The sequence below is a fragment of the Phaethon lepturus genome, unplaced genomic scaffold, assembly GCF_000687285.1.
Source record: "Phaethon lepturus isolate BGI_N335 unplaced genomic scaffold, ASM68728v1 scaffold7450, whole genome shotgun sequence".
Taxonomy (NCBI): Eukaryota; Metazoa; Chordata; class Aves; order Phaethontiformes; family Phaethontidae; genus Phaethon; species Phaethon lepturus.
The window spans coordinates 53,071-75,693 of NW_010513951.1; the positions used below are offsets into that span (position 1 = coordinate 53,071).

General features: G+C 46.2%; 1 protein-coding gene across 1 annotated transcript in view; it reads right to left on the reverse strand.

Annotated features, from left to right (window-relative positions):
• The window catches only part of LOC104624148 (kelch-like protein 3), a 38,030-nt gene extending 16,909 nt beyond the window's left edge, over positions 1–21,121 (reverse strand). Inside the window, exons 1-5 of the mRNA XM_010291440.1 lie at positions 21,009–21,121; positions 17,997–18,103; positions 12,625–12,746; positions 4,481–4,643; positions 1,679–1,788 (exon numbers count right to left, since the gene is read on the reverse strand). Coding sequence (XP_010289742.1) covers positions 1,679–1,788; positions 4,481–4,643; positions 12,625–12,746; positions 17,997–18,103; positions 21,009–21,046 — 540 coding nt within the window. The 5' untranslated portion in view covers positions 21,047–21,121. The remainder of the gene's footprint in view (positions 1–1,678; positions 1,789–4,480; positions 4,644–12,624; positions 12,747–17,996; positions 18,104–21,008) is intronic.
• Positions 21,122–22,623: the final 1,502 nt, after the last annotated feature.

Sequence of the window (22,623 nt, forward strand, 5' to 3'; positions counted from 1 at the left end):
TGCCCCATGCTGGGGACTGCTCAAGGCCAGGTTGGACGGGGCTTTGAGCAACCTGGTCTAGTGGAAGGTGTCCCTGCCCGTGGATGGGGGGCTGGAACCAGACGATCTTTAAGGTCCTTTCCAAGCCAAACTGTTCTATGATTGTATGATTTTTTTTTTTTAATAATATGTATCTCACATGTTAGCAGATAGGAAGAATAAAGGTCAGGAAAACTGTCTGTCATGAAGCTAATACAAAACAGTAGCCTAAAAGTCCGTCCTCAATTTTCAGCATTTCTTTGGACTCCAGCACGTATTTCATGTTTATGTTCCAAACCCATGCTTTGCGTATCTCCTGTTATTCCTATCTGTTGTTTTCAACATACAGCTTATGCTTACATTTCCTTCCACTGCCTTGCATTCTCAACTTTTACAGTTGAAGAAATACTGGGTTTGATTGTATAAAGCTCAGATGAGGGAGGGAGTACTTTGATTTCTCTGGGCACAAGGCCAACAAAAGCTTTTTAACAATGCTGCACAGGACTGGAAAAATTGGTTACTCAACTTGCACTTCCCTTTGCAGGCTGCTTGGCTCATGCAGAGCGATTCTGCTGCGAGGTCACGCCATTTGTTTCTTCCCTTTTTGGCCCTGCCTGCGTGGCACCGAGCAGCACCCCACGCGACGCCCACGCTAGCCCTACGCCTGCAGGAACGCACTCCCGAAGCCTCCGAGTCTGCTGGCTCAGGATCTGAATGAAGCATCGCTGCATTCGCACTTCACGTGCTGCGGGTTTTCCGGCAAGCTTTACAGTCCGTATGGGCACAAGCACACGCGCATCTGCAGCCCAGAGGGGCTGAGCAGGATGGTGCACACACCTGGACACGCAGTCTGGCCAGCTCAGCACACCCAGCTCCAGCCTTGTCCCACCAAAATGCAGGCATTCAACAGCAGTTCTGAAGTCACGAGCCACATAACCCTCAACCTCTCCTGTAGCCTCCCGCAGGTGTCCATCTCCCCGTAGCAACAATTTGGAGGTGAGACGAAGGACCCAAGGCACATACCTCTCCCCAGAAACCTGCTGCAGGTCACGCAAGAAGCCCACAGCAGAGAAAGGGGCTGGAGCTGGTGTTCAGCAAATACCATAACCACTGGTCACCCTCCTTCCCAGGACAACAAGACTACACAAGATGTACTGAACATTTAAACCACAAAACAACATCAACCAGTGCCTTTTTTTCCCTTTTCCATTGAAACACTGATGATGCTAGAAAAAAGTTTCTTTCCTTTTTGGTTGCAGGCCTCCTTTACTTGTTCTGTCCGATGTCCAACAGAAGCCAATATTCCTCCCTGGCCTAATGAAATTCACCTTTTTCGAGGTTTTATGGCAGGTAACACAAGCTTTACACGAACAGCAGATGGGAGGGTCCTAGTTTTCCAGAGAGAAAAGGTATTCAGTTCTGTCCCCCAGGGCTTTTGGAAGAGATACGAATCTGAGAATCATTACTTTCTAGAAAGAACAACCAAGTGAAGGTCATTTTTATGTGTTTTTAGGATTTACATTATTATTAATTTTCCTTTCCACATGAGCTCAGTTGGAAAAAAGCCCCTAAGGAGCGTAACATAAGAACAGTTCCCAATGTAAGATCTAGAAACATTCCATCATTCTTACATTCACTGTTGCTATACAATTTACTGTACCTTTTCTTCAGAGGAGACTGTGAGCTTGTCACTCGATATTAAACTGCAAACCTGGTCCAGACTAAGGCTAAGAAATTCTTCTCCTAGCATCACCTCAGGAAAGTGCTGCTCTGTTCAACAAATGAAAAGGGGGAACAGAAAATTATAATGAAATCCATGCTTTAAGTCAATGGAACGACTACAGCATTCGGAGAACTGCTGGTATTACAGCTCTGAGCACCCGAGACAAACAATGCACCACAACTGCATGGTGGAGCAGAACAAGAAAATAGTCTCAGAGCAGGTTAAAGAAATATGATGTTATTTCAAATAACACAAGTCAGTTTGGTGCATACCAGTCAGCAGCAAATACTGAGGGAACCCATGGCATCCAGCTGAATCTGTATGTGAGGAGGCACACGGAGAGATGGGCAAGGGGGATCCTCATCCCATGCATGCACATGGGATCGGCTCTCCTTCTCTCCTTCCACCTTTTACTTCTTTCCCCCAAATGTGTAAATTTAACCTTTCTCCCACTCCAAACCCTCAGCACCCATCTTCCCCAGCAGCTTTGCCCCTTTCCACTCAAGTCCGCAACTGTATAAACTTGTTTTTCTCCCTTTTCGCTTCCAAATCCCTCCATGCTGTAACTTTGGGAGCCACTTGAAAACAAAATACACATCCTGCTTATAATCCCAAACTGGAAGAATTATGACCTATTGCAATATGGGTCCAAAAAGGGTCATCAAATCTGTCAAGCTTTACATCTAGCCAAAGGGCACTAGGAAACAATTACTTTCTAAAAAATAATTCCTAGGTCAAAATCGTTGTTAGCCAGTTGCAGACAATTTTATTTTTGCAAGCATTTGTTACATATACACACCAATTTAATCTCACCTGCCATTTCCTGAGTCCCATTTATCTTTGACTGAAATAGGGAAAATATGAATCTCAGTCATTTTATCTAAGCAGCTTTTTTCAAGCCCTAATCCCTTTATCTTCGAGAAGCGCAGACTCATATATCCTAAGAGCTGCCTCCACAGCAAGGTCTGCCTCTAGTTTTCACCTCTGCCAAAAAGCAGCACTCCAGGGACACAAGCTGGCATAACTTCCAGAGAGGAGCTCCTTGGAGATCATACCTGAAGAACTCCTCTCCAATGCTGGTGCTGCAGAGGGCTCTTGGGTTTCCCCAGCCACAGACCCTATTTGGTCCCCTTAGGGGACCAAAACACCACAGCTAAGCCAAAGGTTCTGACTAAAAATAGCAGTATCTGGATAAAGTTTAATACTCTGTTATGCTGGAAAATATAAGATCTAATGAACTCTCCTGGCCTTAAACACTTGAGAAGCAGGAAATGCTGCTGGATGTACTCTGACTTCTGGACACAACCTCCTGTTCATTCTGGACTGGCATCTGGCAGTAGAAAGATATTTGATCTTTTGTTATTAGTTGGAAGCAAATAAAAATATTTGCTGATTTTAATAAAAGTAACTTGTGCCTGCATCAAGAAGGCGCCTCCACCTACTAAAGTTATCCATTGGCCAGAACTAAGCATTTCTCAAGTAACTGAGCTCATGCACACATGGACTCTTGAGCTTGGGGACTTCTGTCTTAGTTTAACGCTGTTACATAAACAACATAGTGAAAAGAATTTTAATGACATTTTTATTAATGGAGTTCCATTAACATTACATGGGCTGTTGTACTAACTGGGACTTATGAAGGCCAATAAAACAACAAAGCAGACTTTCTAATTGCCAAACAACCAGATAAATATACAGTGAATGCACTGCTTGTTGGGTTAAAGATTAAACAGGGCCTGGAAGCAAGGATAATGAGATATTACAAGCAAGCCTTTACACGATTAACCATTCCTTCCAGAGTACCTTTTCCTCCAGGGGATAATACAGCCAGAGCAGCTGAAAAGGTTTTACTTTTATTTGCAGGAGAATAGGGGAGGACTTGGTGGGCACATTTTTATTCCACTGAGCCTACTTATGGTCCAATTAAGGACAAAACCATACCAAGGAAAATCTTGCAGGACAGAGCAGGTGCTCTGGGAGACAGCAGGTGTATTTTTTCCCTTATACAAATAGACAGAAAAGCAGAAAAACAAACTGAGTAGCAAAAACTACTAGCTTCTCCCAAGCAGAGGTCAAGGGCAACCCTACCAGAGAAGACTGGAAAGTGCTGAGGACTTAAGAGCATGGAGCCACTTGGAACAACTTTACATTTAAGACGTAGAGGAGAAATGCTGAAAGCCATTGCCTGCACCTACTTATTGCAACGAAACACATCCGCTCTCAAGGAAGCAAGAGTCTATCCACCCTTGGGGTAGGCGGCCATTGCTCCCCAGATCAGAGGCTCAAACTGCATGACAATTTTAGCTGAGTGTTCCCACTGCCACCTACAAGATTCAATTTTGCCCGGTGCCATTTATTCCTAGAATGCACAAATCCCCAGATTGCCTGCTGCTCCCATGGGGCAGCGTACACAGGGATGACACCAGCACGCCAACACTGTGCTGTTCAACAGGCAGTCAAAGAGCTTATTAGGAACATACGAAGGAACTATTTTGTAGGCTGGGATCCAGAGGATCAGGTTTCTTTACCTCCTTAGGTGTTCCCCTGTGACCAAACCACATTTCACAATTTGCAGCATCACAGAAAGTTACAAGTCTACAAGCCAATAAAGTATTCCCTTCCCAGTTCTAACACTAGAAGCATGAAGAGACCAACCAGGATGTGCTGATCTTCTTCAACCTATGAATCATCATATCTGGAAGCAGGTTTAACTCAACAAACGGATGACCCTTCCCTCACCTGCGTAGGCATTTGCCTGCTGCAGCAGTTCAGTACACGCATGCACATCAGCAAAAGCTCGGATTCCAAGGCAGTTCGTGGGATGCAGCTGGGACTGAAGAAAGTCACAGCAGTTTTTTCTAACATCCATCAATTGCAATAAACTAGCAGCTGGCAACAAAACCTGCAAAGGCAAGAAAGGGGAATTAGAGTTTGATTCATACCTTGCACAAATTAGGTGTAATTCCCCTTCAGACAGGAACACGTTCCTGTGGGGTACAACAAGGAAGGTTAAAATTTGAGCACTATCTGTATGCAGAAGATGCCTGTCTGTGCTAAGAGATGGAAACAGTTATCTCATGCTGGGCTAAGACCAGACATCAAGGCAAGTAAAGGGAGGACAAAACGCAAGCAACCATGGACACACCTGGATTTCTGGCTTTGTTGCAGGTAGGTCCTGCACACAGATTTATTTTTTTCATCACTGAAAAGCTTTATGTTATCTACATGCATTACCATCACATTCAAAGCCCATAGCAGCCCAGCACTCATTCACCCTCAAAGCCTGAACTTTCTTATTTCCAACAAACCCGTATTGGTTTGTGAGCAGCGTGTCCAAACTGCCATGGTAGAGAAGGAGTTCACAGAAGCTCAAGAAGGTTTTGGTGACAGAAAGACTCTCAGGAAAGATGCGGCCAAAATATTCAAATCAACAGCCCTCATTTTCACTCACATAAAACAACTGTGGTTCATGACTACATCCGAAAATGAGGTACCGCTTTGTATCTACAAAACTAAGTGCAGAAAAGGGAGACAGAAGTAGCTCAGGAATGTGACATCTGCTGGAAAGACCATCTTTGAGGCCAGTCAGCGGGGCAGGAAGCAGAAAATAAAGTCAGTCGGGATGTTACGGCCCGTGACATCAGCTATTTCCTTTCTTATGTTGTACAGCAACTGCAGACATGTCTTATCCCAGCTCTTCCGTAGCTCTGGCTGCTTCACACATGTCCTTCCAACTGGGCATCTGTGCTCACCATCTGAGCACAGATTTCCGGAAAATCATTTCCAAGTTAAAAAAAAACAAGCGGCTCTTAAGCAAAACAAACAGGTTAACTGCAATCACCTCCCTAGATCTTGATGGCAGAAAAGGGAAAAAGACATCCCTTCCCTCCCTTGCCCCTGCCCGTCTCCCCACACAGTCCTGTTCCACATCAGGGCAGGACGCTCACAACTTGCCCCACGTCTTTTCTAAGCCACTGACACATTCTAGCTCCAGCCCAGCTATACGGTGTCTGACTGCTGCCAAGCAGCCACCTCAATTAAAAAAAAAAAAAAAAAAAAAAAATCAATTAACCCTGGAGCCCGTGTTGGCTCAAGCCTTTTGATGCCAGGAGGAGATTAGTTTGTGGTTTTGATTAAATCAAGATAGCAATGCTCTCGCATTCTTGAAACCTAGCTGTGAACCACCTTCTATGTAGCTGAACCATCCATCTCCTTCTATCAGCAGAAAGGCGAGCACCTGACTTGCGTAAGGGCTGTGGGTAAGGAAGTCAGACTCCCTGCAAACCACCTCTGGCCGTACGCCAGCCAGAGCTTCCTCCACGCACCCCCCAACCATCCAGCGTGCCTGCCTGCAAACCCCGGCGGGCTGCTTAGCTCGAGTGTTTTGGGGTATTGCCTCTAAAACAGAAAGTACTCGCTACCATCGTGAATACACACATGCTACAGCCCCCCGACATCCTAGTAGTGCTCTTACAGCCTCGTGCTGGGTTGAGAGGGCAGTGTAGGAGCCTTACACCGCTGCAGTTACTGGCAAAGAGGCATTATTATATAACACTTTTTAGAAGCAGGTTATAAATAGCCTATCAAGAGATGAGTGGATTTTCTCTTTCTTATTTCCCAGCTGAACATCTCACCACTCATCTTGTTTTTACCAGGGAAGGTGAAAAGCAAGCAGAGGATATCCGTTAGCACGAAGTCTGTTTCCTTTAGAAATAACAAGAGGAAATGCCCTGCCTAAACATGCAGCAGGACCAAACTGCAACCCCATTAATATCCAGGCAAGTTACTCACTTGGGTCTGGATTTGGGTCTTAATATTTGAGCTCCGGCCACTGTGAACGATTTACAGAGAGCTGGCTTCTCTACCAGCCTCCATACCAAAATGCAATCGTCTTTTGAAACTATGTCATAATTTTGCTACCGAGACCGACTTCTTTGCTAAATAAATTCTGCCCAGAACCTCATCGGGGGGGTGGGGGGTGGCATATGTACACCCACACCCACACCCATAACCATCTAGTTCTAAGGCTGCGCTCCCTCGCTCTGCAGACTCAGTAACAACCTCGGGTTTTACAGAACATTGCCCGTGCAATTAAATACTTTCATAAGTCTTTGATGTCTCTGAACTAGAAACATCTTTCAGCCAAAAGTGCTCTGTGTTGCTATAAGGTTCATGCAGTAAGCGGGGCATTAACGCTGGACTTCAGGGACTGGGCTTAGTTCCCTGCTCTGCCACAGCCTTCCAGGTAACCTTGGCCATGAGTCAGCCTACACCATTCCTCCTCTGCAAAACTGGGAGAGGAGCAGCTCCCCAAGGCAGGGGATGTATTAAAGCTTATAAACAGCTTTGACAGTTTAGTCAAATTGGAAGCCAAATCAGAGTACCGGCTGTACAGCAGCACATCCAGAGCCACAGCTGGGACGGCACATCTGCCCAAGCAGGAACACAGCTCCCAAGCACCTTCCCAGGGGGATGTGTGACCAGCGAAACAAGCAGATCGTGCGTTTGCAAGGCAGGTTAAATATTCAGTTTTAACTGAACGGCTCTAAACTGCACAACAGATAAAATCACATTGCTGTAACATGGCTTTTCAGGGCAAGGAAGGCAACTGGGCCGTATCACTCCAAGTGCTGCCAGGCAGTGCAGAGGCTGAACAACGGTGCTTCTGCTTAAATGCTTCATCTGGGGTGAAAGAGCCCAGGCAGAGGCATGTGTGGCACGATCAGGGAGGCACAAAACCTCTCCAGGAGCAGGCATGAGAAGGACAAGGAATATGGAAGCGAGAGAGAAAACAGGGAGCAGCTTCAACTTCACCGCACAGAGCAGATACAGGGTCCATTGGTTGAACAGTGGGATAAAAACGTGGAGACACATCCATCAGACACAGCATAGTCCTCCGGTGCCACATTCACAAGTTTCTCCTTACCTTTCTACTAGGCCAATCCAATTTAAAAGCCTTTCCACAGGCCTAGCAAGAGCCCCCAACCCAAGTGCTGTCACATGCCAGAGAAGTCAGCCCTGCTGCTGACCAGGGCTCTCCAGCACGCCAGGAGGGTGAGGCAAGGCAAGGAGCTTTTGCTCCAGGGAGGAAGATAGCCCTGATCTATTGCACCTCCTAAAGCAGAGTTGAAAGACTCTCTGCCTCATTCTGGGCTTGCACCTACTATAGCTGCAGCTTTTGTAGTGAACAGGGGGAAGGGAGATGAACTGACCCACTTATCATCCCTTTATCATCAAAACTGCATCTGCCACAGATACTCGCCTTCCTTTGTTTTGAAGTCCAAAGTCCCTAGAGAACGCTGAGGTGCAGAAGCACACTTCTGAAAATTAAATGCTACAGCTTCTAGCAAAGCTTTCCTCCTCCTTTCTCAAGCCATTTTTTATTACAATTACAATGTCTGCAAAGCTGACCATTTCAACATCTGTTTCCTCCAAACAGATGATTTCCAGACACCTCTTCACTCTTCTTCTGTATGAGCCGTATCTCAAACTGTAGTAGTATACAAGGACACACCACATGTGATGCGCTGCACCCATTTGTAAGAATTTAATTGTGAAATCAGGTTAATCAGGACTTTTCCCAGGGAATCATTACAACCCTAATGGTAACGACTTTCTTAATTGGGAGGGTCATTCTCAGGCTGCCTGCAAGTAATTAAATGCCATCAGTAAGGATGGGTGCCACATACTGAAGAGGAACTTACTCACTGTCTACAGCCACAGGTCCAGGTGTCTTCACAGGACCTCCTAGGAGAATGAGAGACCTCCTCCCAAATCGCCTGTAATTCAGCTCTGCTCAAGGGTGTTATGTTGAACTTCTTCTCCATTGCTGGACTTTGCTTCTACGACTCTTCACCAAGCTGGCAGGTTTGAAGTGAGTCTTGGAAAGCAAGCAGCAATGCAGCCAGTTCAGCTGCAAAATCAAGACCTAACTGAAAAATTCAGGGAATTGCTATGTTAAAACAACCAGCTATGCTTTACAGGTAGGGAGCAGCAGGCCCTGTGCTCTGTTTGACACATGCTTATGGTTTCCATTGAAGTCAACCAAGGCTGCAGGCGAGCATGTGAACATCTCCAAGTCACCCACTTTACTTTTCCTCACTTTTACAGAAACTGCACAGCACAACTTTCTTCCAAATAAATTTGCCAAGCTCCACCTTCAAACAAATAAGATCTTTTTGTCACGCATATGAACCTTTACAACTAACCTTGACGTGGGGTGCAACAGAAAAGGAACAACAGAAGGCAGCAGGGACAGAAATCCCAGGGTGGATTTTCCTGAGACTACAACATGACTGCAATGAAGACAGAAGTTCTTCCTCTGCGCCATGGCTTCCAAACAAGTGGGAGGTTAAATCCCAAATGTGTGTTCAGAGGCAAAACACTGCTCAGCATAGAAGCCTCCCTATCATCCATCATCCCGGAGCCTTCCTACTACTGCATCTATACTGCCTTGAAATCTCACTCTAAAAATTAAGTTCCGATGCATAAAGCAGGATTGCATTTGTCGGGGCGATTCTCACCCATGTAACCCCAACAGAGTTAGAAGAGAGTATTCGCTACCATATGGGCTCAGTGCTCTCCCTCATGGAGCTAGGGTGGACTGAAAATTCCCTTTACCTGCACACTTGGGATATACTGTTGAGGAGAAATTGCATGAATCCCACAGTAATTTACTACATAGACGATGACTGGAACTGACTGTACAGGCTTGGCCCCTTGTACACACATCCTTCCTTACTTAAAAAAAAAAACGACCCCAAAACACTTTGCACAATGAAATGACAATCAGCTACAAAAATACGTGCTTAGAAAAACAGAGTCTGACTTCCTGAACACCATATGAACACCATACCAGGCCTATAAAAGCAAAGACAGACAGGTTTCTGTTAGAAAAGAAATAACAGAAAGACTGTAAAAAGGCTTGTTGTTGTGAAGCTCTGGGCACCGCCCAGCATCCAAGCACACTTGGGAACACTCATTCCTACACTCCCATGTTACCTTTGCTGCTCATCTTTTTCACACTTCAGTTCTGCTCTTACTTTATTTTGCTCACTGACAGGTTTTGGGATTTTTTTTCATTTATTCACATGTTTTGGTAGCTTGGCTGCATCTGCTCAGTTAATGCCATTTGGCAAACTTTTTCTTATAGTTTCTACAATGAAATTACCCGGCACCTACACCTAGAATTTGCTTCTTCCGGCTACTGAGGAGGTCTGAAAAGCTGTGCGTCAAACTGCACAAAACCCCTTTTTCAAAACGCATCCTCACCCTACTAGAAAAACAGGGCTCATGACACGGCAATAGAAGACCTCAGGAGGTATCTGCTAGGAAAAGAGAAAGTCTCGCCATGCTCAAGCACGGCTGCGAAGGAACATCGCCGAAACGACGCAGACCAGCACTACTGAGGCATCTTTCCAGCTGGATGGCCAACACAGAGCTGTGGAGCGGAGGATGTGACAACGCAAAGGACCAAACCTGCCCACTTCTTCCCAAGACTGACATTGCTAATCCAAACCAGAGACCGCAAGGAGCTTAATATTTTGTTGTTCGTGTTGTTTGCTTTCACTGATGTGAACCTTTCCAAGGAATCACAGAATATACTTTTCTGTAAACTATTCTTCCTGTGGCCACAGTTGAATATTAACCTATTTATAGCATTCTCCTCAGGGGTAAAACACCCAGAGACTGGACAGAAGTTTCTCTTTAAACTTTCTATTGGTTTCATCACAAAGTGATAATAAATTCCATAAAACATTTTCAACATGGATGTTTTTAACACGTAATAAAATTTCAACTAATCCGTTAATCTTGCTTTAGATCAGCTTCATTTCTTAGCTCCCATGAATTAATTTACTTCTACCCTAAAAAGAGTTACTCACAGAGTGGTTATTTAAATAAGTCCTGTAGTAAAAGGACCTGCTTTATTAGACCGAGAAAAAACACTATGCCCAAATCTTAGTAGTCACCAAACTTACTTTGAGTTTTTTTATCTTATTTTGAGGGATGGGAGGCAAAATATAGACAGGGCTCTTTGTGCAAGTCTTCGTAATCCCTAGGCCACAGAAGGCAGGCTTTTGTTAGGCTTTCCTAAAAAAGATACCTTTCCGGTTGCTCAGAAAAGGTAACATCTGGACTTCTTCATCGACCTTCTGGGCAGGTCTATGCTGCCAACACAGAGCAGGACTGAGCTGGCGCTCCAGCCCGCCCCAGCTCCCACGGCACTGCTTACACCCAGGTGCAGCTGTACTCAAGCGCTGAAATGCTCTCATGGGAAAACAGCCAGAGCACATGTAGTCACTTCAAGCAAGCTTCATTCAAGGCAGGCTGACTGGGGCCAGCACACCAGATGGTATCCTGAGCTCAGCACGTCCCATGTGCCGAGTGGGTGCTTCTGGGCCACCTAACAACCAGCAGCATGGAAGGAAAGCGTACGTTTCAGAAAGCACTTGAATATAGTCTTCACATTTCCCGCTGGGAGAGGGACCAGCCTCATACTGTGAAAATGTCATTTTCCCTCCAGCAATGGGAGATCCCAGAGGTCCAAGGAACTCCACCCCACTTCCCCACTGAAGTAATGTTGTATCTCAGCTCCTTATGACCCTGACGATACACTGTAATTAAGCACGGTCTATGCAGCAGGCAGCTAACCCAAGCAACTCACAGCTGGCTTTGAGCCTCAGCTTCTTTGCCATAACCGTACCTTGAAGGTCTCCTCACTGCTGGTCCCCAGCAGCCTCGCTTGCACAGCCCCATCATAGGCCAACCAGGGTCCACACTCCTACCAATGTGACAAGTGCCAGGCTGAGAGCATGCCAGAAAGTCAAGTTTGTAAGAACTGTGGGGCAGAAGGGACAAGAAAAGGCACTCACAGACTGAGGTCATGAAGGATGGCACAGGGCTTAGACTGCAAAGTGGACATAGCTCAGGGGTTTTGTCAAAGTTCCTTCAGGAAGAGCAACAGCTCAGCAAGATCCTGCACTCTCCCTGAGGGACTGGAGCATAAGAGCGTCTCATCCACAAGAAGAACTTCATTTCGAGCAGAACTAGTCTAATTTTGCCATCTTAATTAGGTCAACAGAACATACGCAACAACATTGCCCCCCTCTCACCAGCATCACGGACTCAGATTTGTTACCCTGACCAACATCCAAGTCACAGTGAGGAAGACAACAGACTCAAACTGCCACTTGCAAATAAAAACAGAGACCAACCAAAAAGCATGTCTGCACATGAGCTCCCAGAGTCCCTTCCAGAAATCAGTGGCTAAGTGCATAGCCATTTTATTACCATAAATACAAGTAGAGCCAAAGAAAAAGCTTTACAGCAACCACAGCCATGTGACAAGGCGAAACGCGCTCTTCCTGAGCATCCCGCTTTCAATTACTCTTTCCACTTCTAGACAAATATTTACCTCAAAGAAATTCAAGACGGAGAGCACACACACAAAAAAAGGAAGAATGCCCTCATTTGAACAATATATTCCACTCAGAGCTCTGCCAAACAACTCAAACTACTCAGAAGAATTTAAAAACTAACAGCCAGATTCCTCTGCCATGACCTTAAAACAACGTTTGACTCACTGCTTGTTTGAGTCTGTTTTGACCTTCGACAGACTGACCCACAAGTCAGCACAGCTTCTTGGAAGGCAAATGCCTACTCTCATTATAAGAGCTCAACACAAAAGCTAAATGGAACATGACTTAAGCAGGGGGAAAGCAGCGAAGTGCCTCAAGACTAAACAGAGGCTGGAAGTAGCTCTTTTCAAGCTCAACCTTTTACTTTCTGCAGCCTGAAGAGATCACTCACCCCCAAAGGACCTGTGCCTTTGAGTTTCAAGTTTTTTACTCAGGTCTCCACAGGAGCCACTGAACCAGACCTACCTGCACGTTCTCTTCTGTGACCTCGATCTCGGCAGTGTAGATGTAATCAATCAGCTTCCTCAGGGTCTGCCCATCAACGTCTTTTATCTCTATCTTCTTGGCTTTACTTTCAGACATGTCTCCTGAAATTCATTGCAAAAGGACAGTTAAAGTTTTCTTTGCAGGACCTAATTGCAGGCCCTTGCTCCCCATACATCCAGCACATCCTCCTGGTATCTGACTAAAAGAGTGTCCTGGCACTATCCTTGACCACTGAAGGACAACTAGTGATTCCCAGAACCTCCTAATGCCAACATATCAACAGCTGAAGACACTAGTGTAAAATAAGTCAATAAATGCAACAAGCTCAATTTCTTGCCAGAAAAGAACCTGCCATGGTTCACCTGCATTCAAACACATATAGGGGCTAAAAAGAGACTGTGGACAAGAACTAGGAGGGCTTTTTTAAAAAAAAAATGTATTTATTTAAAATACTTTTTAAATTTTTTTTATATATATATATGTAGATGTGCAAGTTGCAACAGCTAAGTTAGGGCGCTTTGTGGTACACTCTACAATAAAAGCAAGGCAGCATTACCCTCTTTCTTTAGAAAGAACCTGAAACCTGCTGAGGAAAAGAAGCACACGTGCCAGAAATTACACTCACTGCACTGCAAGCTTCTCTCCTAAACTACCCTGCTGTAACCTGTCCACACAGTTACACCTTACGCCAAGCGCCTGTGCAGAAAGCCGTATTTCTCATCTCTCTCCTTTCCAACCTCACACCTCAGAGGCAAGGCAGCCCTTGCATCCAAACCGTATGCTTTCTCCAAATACTAACTTTAAAAAAACAAATACTTAAAAAAAATGCAGAACTAGAGCAATAATTTCCCCCATGGATACACAAGTAAAACCCATATCTGCGTAAGAGCCTATACATGAGCCGGTGCTTTATGTGCACCTTCCCATCGCTGTGGCGGCCAACGCTGTGCAGGCACTATACACGCGTACCCCGCGCGTAGCGGGCGCGCGTCACAGGAACAAAAGCACGCTGCGGGGAGAGGAGAAAGGACTCCCCGGGGGCCTTCCAGTGTCCACGCGCATGGTGACCTCACCCAGGCTTTAATCACCAAGATCTTGAGGAACCACAGAAAAGAAAGAACGAACTCCCAAGCGGAAAGAAAACGGTAAGTGAAAAAACAAAGCTAAACAAAGGAGAGCGTGAAGAAATGTCAATTCTTAAACCTGGGCATGAATAATCACAACTCTAAGAAATCTGGTGACTCAGTACTGCTGTGGGATTAAGTGGAAAAATAGTTCCTGCAGCCTATGGAAGAAGTAATTACAGCCTACATCTCTGTACAGCGTGCGACAAGATGTGGCTGGGCACATTAAGTCAGATGCTGAAGGGGGTCCAAGCTTGAGGAAAATCTGGATCCTGGAAACTGAACGCAAATAAGGAGGTAAATAACAGGACTAGTGTCAGATCATAAGCATTAGAAGAGCCAACAATGTCCCAAGGGAAATGCAGACTGAAATAATATTTGCCCCAAGTTCAATTTTTAAAATTAAATAATAACATGTTATCCAGAGAAGCCCATGAATACAGATGTACAAGTACAAAGGGATAAATGACCTACATTTGAGAGGCCTTCAAATCAGGTAGGACTTTTTAATTGAAAAAATAAACATCATCTCCTTCACACACTTCCATCCCCGTCAAAAAACAAAACAAAACAAAGCAACAACAACAACAAAAAAAAACAAACCACACACAAAAAAAACCCCAAACATCTCCAGAGATGAGAGGGGGCTTCTCAGGACAGACCAGTCCCCATCAGCCTGTGTGGAGCTGGCAGTGTCCGTAAGGAGCACCCAGCTAAATCCCACCTGCGTGGCGAGGGGCAAGCGGAGGAGCCGGAGCCCTGTGGCACTTGCCGGCACCCATGGGGCAGAGGGGAGGCTCCGACACACGCACCCGGAGAGCGATGCAGAAATAGCTTGGAGGGACCAATCTGATAACATCATCCATCTTTGTGGCATTCATGTGACACAGGCAACAAAAATAAAGGCTGTGTGGGCTTCCACACCCACCAGCAAGCTGCCAGCCCTGCATACTAACGGCCTCCGCTGCCTCTGCTCTGGGAACAGCCCAGCTCACGGTGACAAAGGGGAGTCTCAGGTGCTGTGTCCCACGGTCAGATGGGATCCAACCCCTCCAGACACGCTGGCACGACGGAGTGCCCACCACGTGCCAGAGGATGCTGCTCCAGACGTGCCTGTAACGCTCAGGAGTGAGGAAGAGCCTAAAGCCCACAAAATCCACCCCCTAAGATATTTTTCACAAGTCAGATCCAAGCCTTTCCCAGTATCTTAATTACAGAATAATTCAAAGCACTAGCATCCTCTCATACGTAAGGGCTGTGCCGAGAAAGAAGCAGGACTGCCCTGCACGAGGCGCTGCACAGACCCCGTCCCCGCACCGCTGGGTCAGGCAGACGCGAGGGACAGGGTAGGAGGGAGTTAAAGGCAGGTAAAACGGGCCAAGTGGCTCCGAGAAGACCCTCTTTAGGGGACAGACTTTGCAGACACCAGCCCCTCATGAAGGCAACCTCTTCATGCACCACCCTCAGCACCCAACGGCGCTCTCTCCATTCCCCCCCGCTCTCTCGCTTTGTCACCAAACTACAGGCTAAACTGCAGCCGCTCGCAGTGCCTTGTTCACCCAGCACAGCAGCTTGCCCTACCGCCTATGCTCTGCGCTCCAGAGAGGCTTCCCGGTGCACAGCTACAGCTTTTGTCGTTTCCTAAGCCAGAGAGACATGCGGAAGGAGAACACACGAGCGCATCGGATAACAAAGCCACAGCCTCTCGCGCACGGGGCAAGCAGTGTGAAGCAGCACGCAAGACCTGCGAGGGAGGTTTGTGTGTTGCTGCTTCCTCCTTCAGCACTTCTGAAATGCCCCCAGGTATCTCGCAGGAGCAGTCCCAGCAGCATCACTGAAGTACCTGCTACCCTTTCTGAAACGGTTATGTTTTCTTCTAAACAGATGGAAATTACTGTCACCAACCGTCCCCACAGAGGGATGCCAACAAGGAGCAGCCACCATCCAAAATGACCTAGAAAGCCAGTAAGGAGCGACACTCAGTTAGGAAGTGCTGGGTCTCCTTCAGCAGTGGAAGACACAAATGGAAGATGTGCCCATTTATTTTAGGACTCACCAAGGCTACTTCAAAGAGAAATGCCTAACCAGAGGACACTAGATGGTTTAAGAATGATCATTAAGAACGTCATCACGGGGTCACCCACGAGTCCAAAGTCAGGCCCAACCTACAGGGTTGGATTCTGCAGAGCACGCATCAGGCGAAGCGTGCTGCGGGTCTCAGTTTGGTTCCCGCTGTTCACAGCTTTACCCTGATCATTCACTGCTGTGTGGCTGCCAGCACCGCCGGGGGACCCCTCCGGCTCCCCACGCCCCCAGAAAGCGGCTCCTGCAGCGGGGACTCAGCGTGCACAAGCTGCTCCCACTCCATCCATCCTGCACCCATCCTGCAAACACCCACGCAATGCGGCTGCCCCTGAGCTGCGTGGCTGATGTGCAATGCAAAAAAAAAAAACACACACACACCCAAAAAAACCCCACAGAAAAAAAAGCCCAAACCAAAACAATGTTCAAGCTGTGATTTTAAAACCTCCCCTCCAGAGAAGGAACTGCCACATGGCTGGAAGGAGATCACACACTCAGTCTTTGCAAGAGGGAGATCCAGACCTTAGAAATTTGGGACTAGCTGGACCAAAAGCGAAGGGAGAATGGGTCTTTGCCCAACCCGCTGCCCCCGAGGACGCGTCAGGGGAGGGGACCAGCAGCCGCCAAGGCTGTCACCCAGCCCAGGGGAGCTGCCGAGCCAGCCACATGACAGCGGTTAGCTGATTACTGTTTAACTTGCGGCGTGAGGGATTACATGGCCCGGAGAATTCCTGCATGGAAACATGAGCAGCCCCACGCCACCGCCTTCCCACTCAGGTGACCTCTAAGGATCAGAGGGATTTTCCAATAATTTTTCTTTTTTAAACTTCTCATCAGGAACAAGCACCACAAGTACTCGCAAGTCCTCCTCGAGGTGCCTCTCAGCAGGGTTTGCTCCTCTGCCTCGCCACCACGGCCAATACCCACCTCCACAGAGCAGTGCCAGTGCTCCAGAAAACACAAAAGGTCTCCACACTGACGAAGCCACCGTGGCAAACCTCACATTTCATCTCACATTCAGACATCTGTTTACACCTAAGGTTTCCCCTCCTCTTCATTACAGAAAAGAAAAAAGCTTCCCAAATGACAAGCTTTTGCCTGAGAAATGCTGTGTTCTCCTTCCAGTAAAGCAAATAAAACAAGGTCTAATCCCAAGGTTTTTAAAAGGAAGAAGCAACCCTTAAACCACAGGCAAAGAACATGAAACAGGACCAAAAACCCCAAACCTCATTTATGCTGAAGTTGAGGGACGGTAACAAATTCCCTGGAGCATACAATCATTTTCTTTGTATTTGGTTAAGTCAGCTCCTGTCCTGGAAAGGACGGCATGGAAAAGGAAAGGAAGCTAAGCAGCTCCTGACCAGACTAATTTTACTAGTATGACTTAAGTAAGTTGGTGACTCCCCGGCCTTGGGATTGGCACGGCTTTTGTTGTTGCCCCGCCTGGGCACAGCCCCCCAAGGGCCCATGCTATAGCGATCATGAGATCAGAGCAAGAATTTTGTCCTCTTCCCTTCACACTGAAGTTGTATCTGTCATTACCAAAATACACCAGACTGCAACAACACACCCTGCAAAGAGGCAGGGCTGCTAAAACACACTGGGATCAAGAGAACAACGGTGTTATTTTGGGCAGCAGCAAAAAGTGCCATGGGAGATTAAACATCCGTGACTGCAAATCAGCATCGGCAGGGCTGAGCCTTGAAACTACAGTTCCTGTGCCAACAACTTCTTTGATGTGCACCATGAACATTTAGGGCAATGCACACGTGCTTGATGTTAACGATGTGTTTTCATGACCCAAGGTCTTGTTAAGGGGGGGAAAAAAAAAAAAAAAACGAAAAGCAGTGAGCCAAACCTCATAGTAACCTTCCTGTGACTCATATGCTACCCACTCACCTCAAACCCATGCAGCTGCCCCATAGCCATATACTGCGCCTCAAGGAATTATCCAAGGATGACCAGCATCATCCTTCAAGTGTAGCCAGCCGCAGACCTAACCGTACTTCTCTCAGGGAAATCCTTTCCCCGCAGGCCATGCCTACTGCCTTGTGCTGCAGCTCCTACCAGAGACACAGCCAGAAGCCTCTGGATCTGCAATGGCCCGTTCAACCCCAGTACAGTGTTTGGTGTTGAGGAGAGTACCTGTAAACATCGCACAAAAATAAGGGCTGCAGGCCGCAAGGACCACGCGGTGGGCTTCCATCTCCACAGTTTCGGCCACAATCACCACATCACAGAGGAGCCGCTTGCTGGAAAAACACCAGAAAAGACGAAAATCATTTCAGAATTCCTGGTCAGGCAAAAAGCTACATTGGTATAGCCTGAAAAATTAAGGAGAGGTCCCACCACTACAGACAAAGCCCCTGAGCTTCTGCCAAATCCCAGTGGAAGGTCCTCTAATCCTTCAGCTACCAGCTCCTATCAGTGTTTGCCTACAAAGCAAAGCTCGAGTCCTCCCAACGCTGCAGCCCTGCCTATGGTACTGCTTTTCCCAGGAAAAAAGTCTGGAAGCCAAACTAGGTACACATGCTACCTGAAGAACAGATGGGTAAGGGGGTCCCTCCACATCTCAGACAAGCAGGGCTTGGAGAAGGCACAGAAGAGCTTAAGAGTCTGGGCGCTACCTGGAGTCGACCTCTGGCAGATCTATAAGACGAGAAATAGCCACGCAAGGGAACACCAGCAGTGCTTTCATCTTCCCACGGGGGAGAGGTAGAGCAGAAAAATGAAGTTATTTCTATACTTCCTTCCATGTTTGGCCCTACAGAATGTGACCACCAAAACATCTCCCAGCGCTGACTGGCTCTGGCTGTCAGAGACGTCAGTCACTAGAATTTATATGTGGGCCCGATAACTTTGTTTACCACATGAATTAGTCTGGGATTAAGAGTCACTGGGATAAAGCCCGGGGTTCCAAATGGAAACCAAAAAATTTCTGAGCTCCCCCACTGACTCATTGTACAGCTTTGGAAAAGTCACTTCATTAACTAGTGACCTTTTCTACCAACCCCACGTATGTCCTTTGAGGATTCATTAGTTAATGTTTGCACAGGGCTTCGGAGATGCAGACAGCTAGAAGTGCTCAGCCTCCCAATAAGGTGGTTTAAGATGTTTGAGCATACAAATGCAAAATGAGGGTGTTCTTTTCAAATATCAAGCCGGAAAAAGGATCAGCATCTGTAAATCTAGATGTCACCTTCTCTTCAGAAATGCTTATCACCACACTGCACTTTGTCTTTAGGAAACTGCGTATCAAATAAACACACACAGAGCTTCTAGGGGACTAGGTATGTCTCCTGTTCTCCTCCATGTAGTGGAATACATGAACAAAACTAATTGTGAACTGGAGGGTTATAGCTGGAAAACAGGATTCTCCAGTAAGTAGGAACTGGTAGTCTGTGCTCAACATTCACCCCAGTTTGGAAGGGGTGATGGCAACGAGGGGAGCTCTTTAACAGTCTCTTAATGGAGGCTTCCTCATTCCCTTCAGCTTAGACAAAAGGTGCCCTGTTCAGTTCCTCTTTGGACTATAGTTTAGAATCTAAAGTACCACTCATGACATTAATTTCATCTACACTTGAAAGCTAAAATTTCAAGTAAGCAACATATAGCAAATAGGCTAGAGGCTCAGCAAGAGTTTTCTAGGCCCTCTGTATGAGATTTCTGGATGCGTTTGAATGGAGGCACTATTATTCAAGACAGCTCTTAACACTGATGCGCAAGCTCAATGCACATACATTGTATATTCCAGAACAGCAGCAGGAGCTGACAGAAAGGAGTGCCCAGAAGAAGAAAACATCAAACAGGTTCTTAAGGGCAGCTTTCAGTCTTCTATGTTTTATCACTTTAGTATTGCACAAGATCTGGCTAACTACAGGCACTGAAGAAATGTTGTCTGTCTCCAGCTATTCCTCAATTAACAAAGGAATAATAGTAGCACAATAGATTTCTGAATATAGCTGCACAAACCTCTATTTTCAGACCCTTTGCTTTCAGTACAAAGAAAGGACTAGAGGGATGACAATAAAAAAACCCAACATACTCTGCTTCATGTAACTGTTCCAAGGGAAGAATATTTCCCTTCTGTTCCTATGCAACTGAGAATCACTGTCAGACTTCTGTAGAAGGAGCCATTTCTAATCCTTCTCCACACCAGAGAACGTGTGTATTGGGAAACTACTTAATCCACAGAAGAGAGGTGGCTGTTACAGCACCTTTTGAATACTTTGAACATACAGGAAGAGTAAAGGGTGTCATCTGCTTTCCTCATAGCATCTGGATAGCTAGGCAGCACGTATGTTCATGTGTATGACACATGGACTTTCCATAGGAATTATTTTTTAAATTGGGTTCCTAAGTCTCTACTTGAATGGTAAAGGACTCAAATGACTTAGCTGGAGAAATGTTCACTGAACTTCTATCTGGTTGGTGGGATAACAACAACCAAGAAACAACTTGGGTTTAAACACTGCCACCACATTGCTGATGTGATGACAGTGGTTTCTGAAGACACTGTTTGCTGGTATTTTTTTCAGCCTCCATTCTCCCTGTGCCCACGCAGCTATGTAGAGGCCAAGGTGTTCTCTTTTAACGAATATGAGGATTTTTAAATTTGCAAGTAGAAAACTGACATTCCTCCTGACTTGTTGCTTTGTTTTTCGTCCCCTACTTTGGAGTGCTAAGCCCAGACTGAGCGACGCTGCTAGTTAAAGAGAATAAGAACAGTACATTAATAATCTTTGGTCTGTAATTATGTGTAGGTGTCTTAATGTCTGTAATGTTCTATTATTGGTTTTCAGACCATTAGCTCAGTTAAGAACATACTTTACAGCTGAATTTGCTGTAAGTAATGGAAAAGCCTAAATGAATTATCATCTACAAATGAAGACTATTGCTCAGATAATGTTTTTGAGCCATAGTTGGCTTCCTTCTTCTGGGAAGATAGAGAGGTCTGAGACTGGGAAGAGCAACCCACTACAAAAGGGCTATATTTTAGCTGTCTCTTCCTACTTGTTTATTAATATCCTACACGCAACTGTTAGCTGTGACAAAGATGGCACTTTTTTTTTTCCCTAAGTCTCCTAGAAGCCTTCTTGTTCCAATCAACACATTTCTGCTAAACCAGAGAGGGTGCCCATTAAGTCAAAAGTGTACCTCCGTAATTCATTCATGACCTTGAATGCCTTTCTCATGTGAGAGGGGTTGACTGTCACTGTGCGCTGGTCCTTTTCATCTTCAGCTGCCTCAGAGGATCGGGAACTCTGCTTAATGCTAAAAACAGGGACAAAAAAGGAGTAGAAAGTTTGATTCAATTACACTTTTTTTTTTTTTTTTTAAAGTATCATAAAACTGCAGCACAGGGCTTTATGCATGGAGTTACTTGCATGTTTGTTAGTCAGCTCAGGTTCACCACATGAAGAGCATCGCAAAATGCAGCTACTTCTGCATGGACATTGAAAGCCAGCCCAGCCCACATTTCAGTCAGCAGGGAAGAAAAGGAAAAAGTGCCAAACAGTTGAGGACAAAGCCCAGCCTTACAGGCTTCAGGCCGGGAGAGCAGTATAAAATGAAATTCAAGCCAGAATATAATTGCCTCACTGAATAGAAATAGACTTCAGCACTGGGAACGACAAGAGTACCATGGATACTTTAAGATCCATACAGAGAAAGAGAGGTTTAGTCTTCAATGTCCCATCTGAAAAACGCAAGCATACAATACGTGACTTGTATCTTCTTCCTTAGAGGCGAGTAGAAAAGGACTAATAAAACTCCCTGCACAGCTTCCAAAGCATTAGCTTTACAGAGGCCACTTCCCATTTAGAAATAGGTCTATTTAGTTCCACTAAAACATATAGAAGGAATTATTAAACCAGACTTTCCCACCAGAACCACCAGCTACGTAGGTAATGTCAAACCAGATGCACCCAGCTATGCGCTGTGTTTAACCAGGCCAACAGGTGCCTAAGGCACATGCGCGTCCTCATTACTCTGTTGGGAGCATTGGCTCTTTATACAGAATTGACATCAGGTCAATATCTCCACCCTCCTGACCTGAAAGTGTGTGAAATCACTCGGAGCTAAAGGCTTCCACCTAGGAAAAAAGCAGCCCTGGGAGCCGGATTCCTGTTCTGCTTACATCCATGGTTCACCCCTCAAACCTGCCCGCTGGCAAAGGTAACGAAGACAAGTCGAGCAAGGCTGTGCACGTCAAAAGCTGACCCCAAGCGAACGGCAGACCTCAGAAGGTAGCCCCATTGCCGCCACACACCAGGTGGGAGACCTCCTCAGGGTTTTCCTTCCAAAGGAGAGCCCCCCTCAAGTTCACATTTGCCCCCTCCTCCCTGCCACCTTTCTTAAGTTGGGCTTGTACCACGATAAAAAAAGGCTGAATCAGGTTAAACCAACAGTCTGGGCAGCCCAGCATCCTGGCTGTACTGATGACCAGAAGACAATGTCTGAAGAAGGGTACAAAGCCAGGGAAGTGTGGAGGGATCCTTCCCCAGCACAGACTGCCAGCCTCTGCTGAGGTGTGTATACATGCACATATATATCTATATACACCTACAGTCACACACAGTGTCTTTTCCTTTGAAAGACACAATCATTCACAACTTACAACCCCTTGACAGCATGAAGCCCTTGCTGAACATTACGTCCTCCGCGTTGCCTGCTCCTGGCCGTTACCAGCACCGCGTCCCCTGAGACCACACGACACTTTGCCCCCACAGCTGTCTGCAGCGGGTGGCATTGTCCTTCTAGGAACAAGATG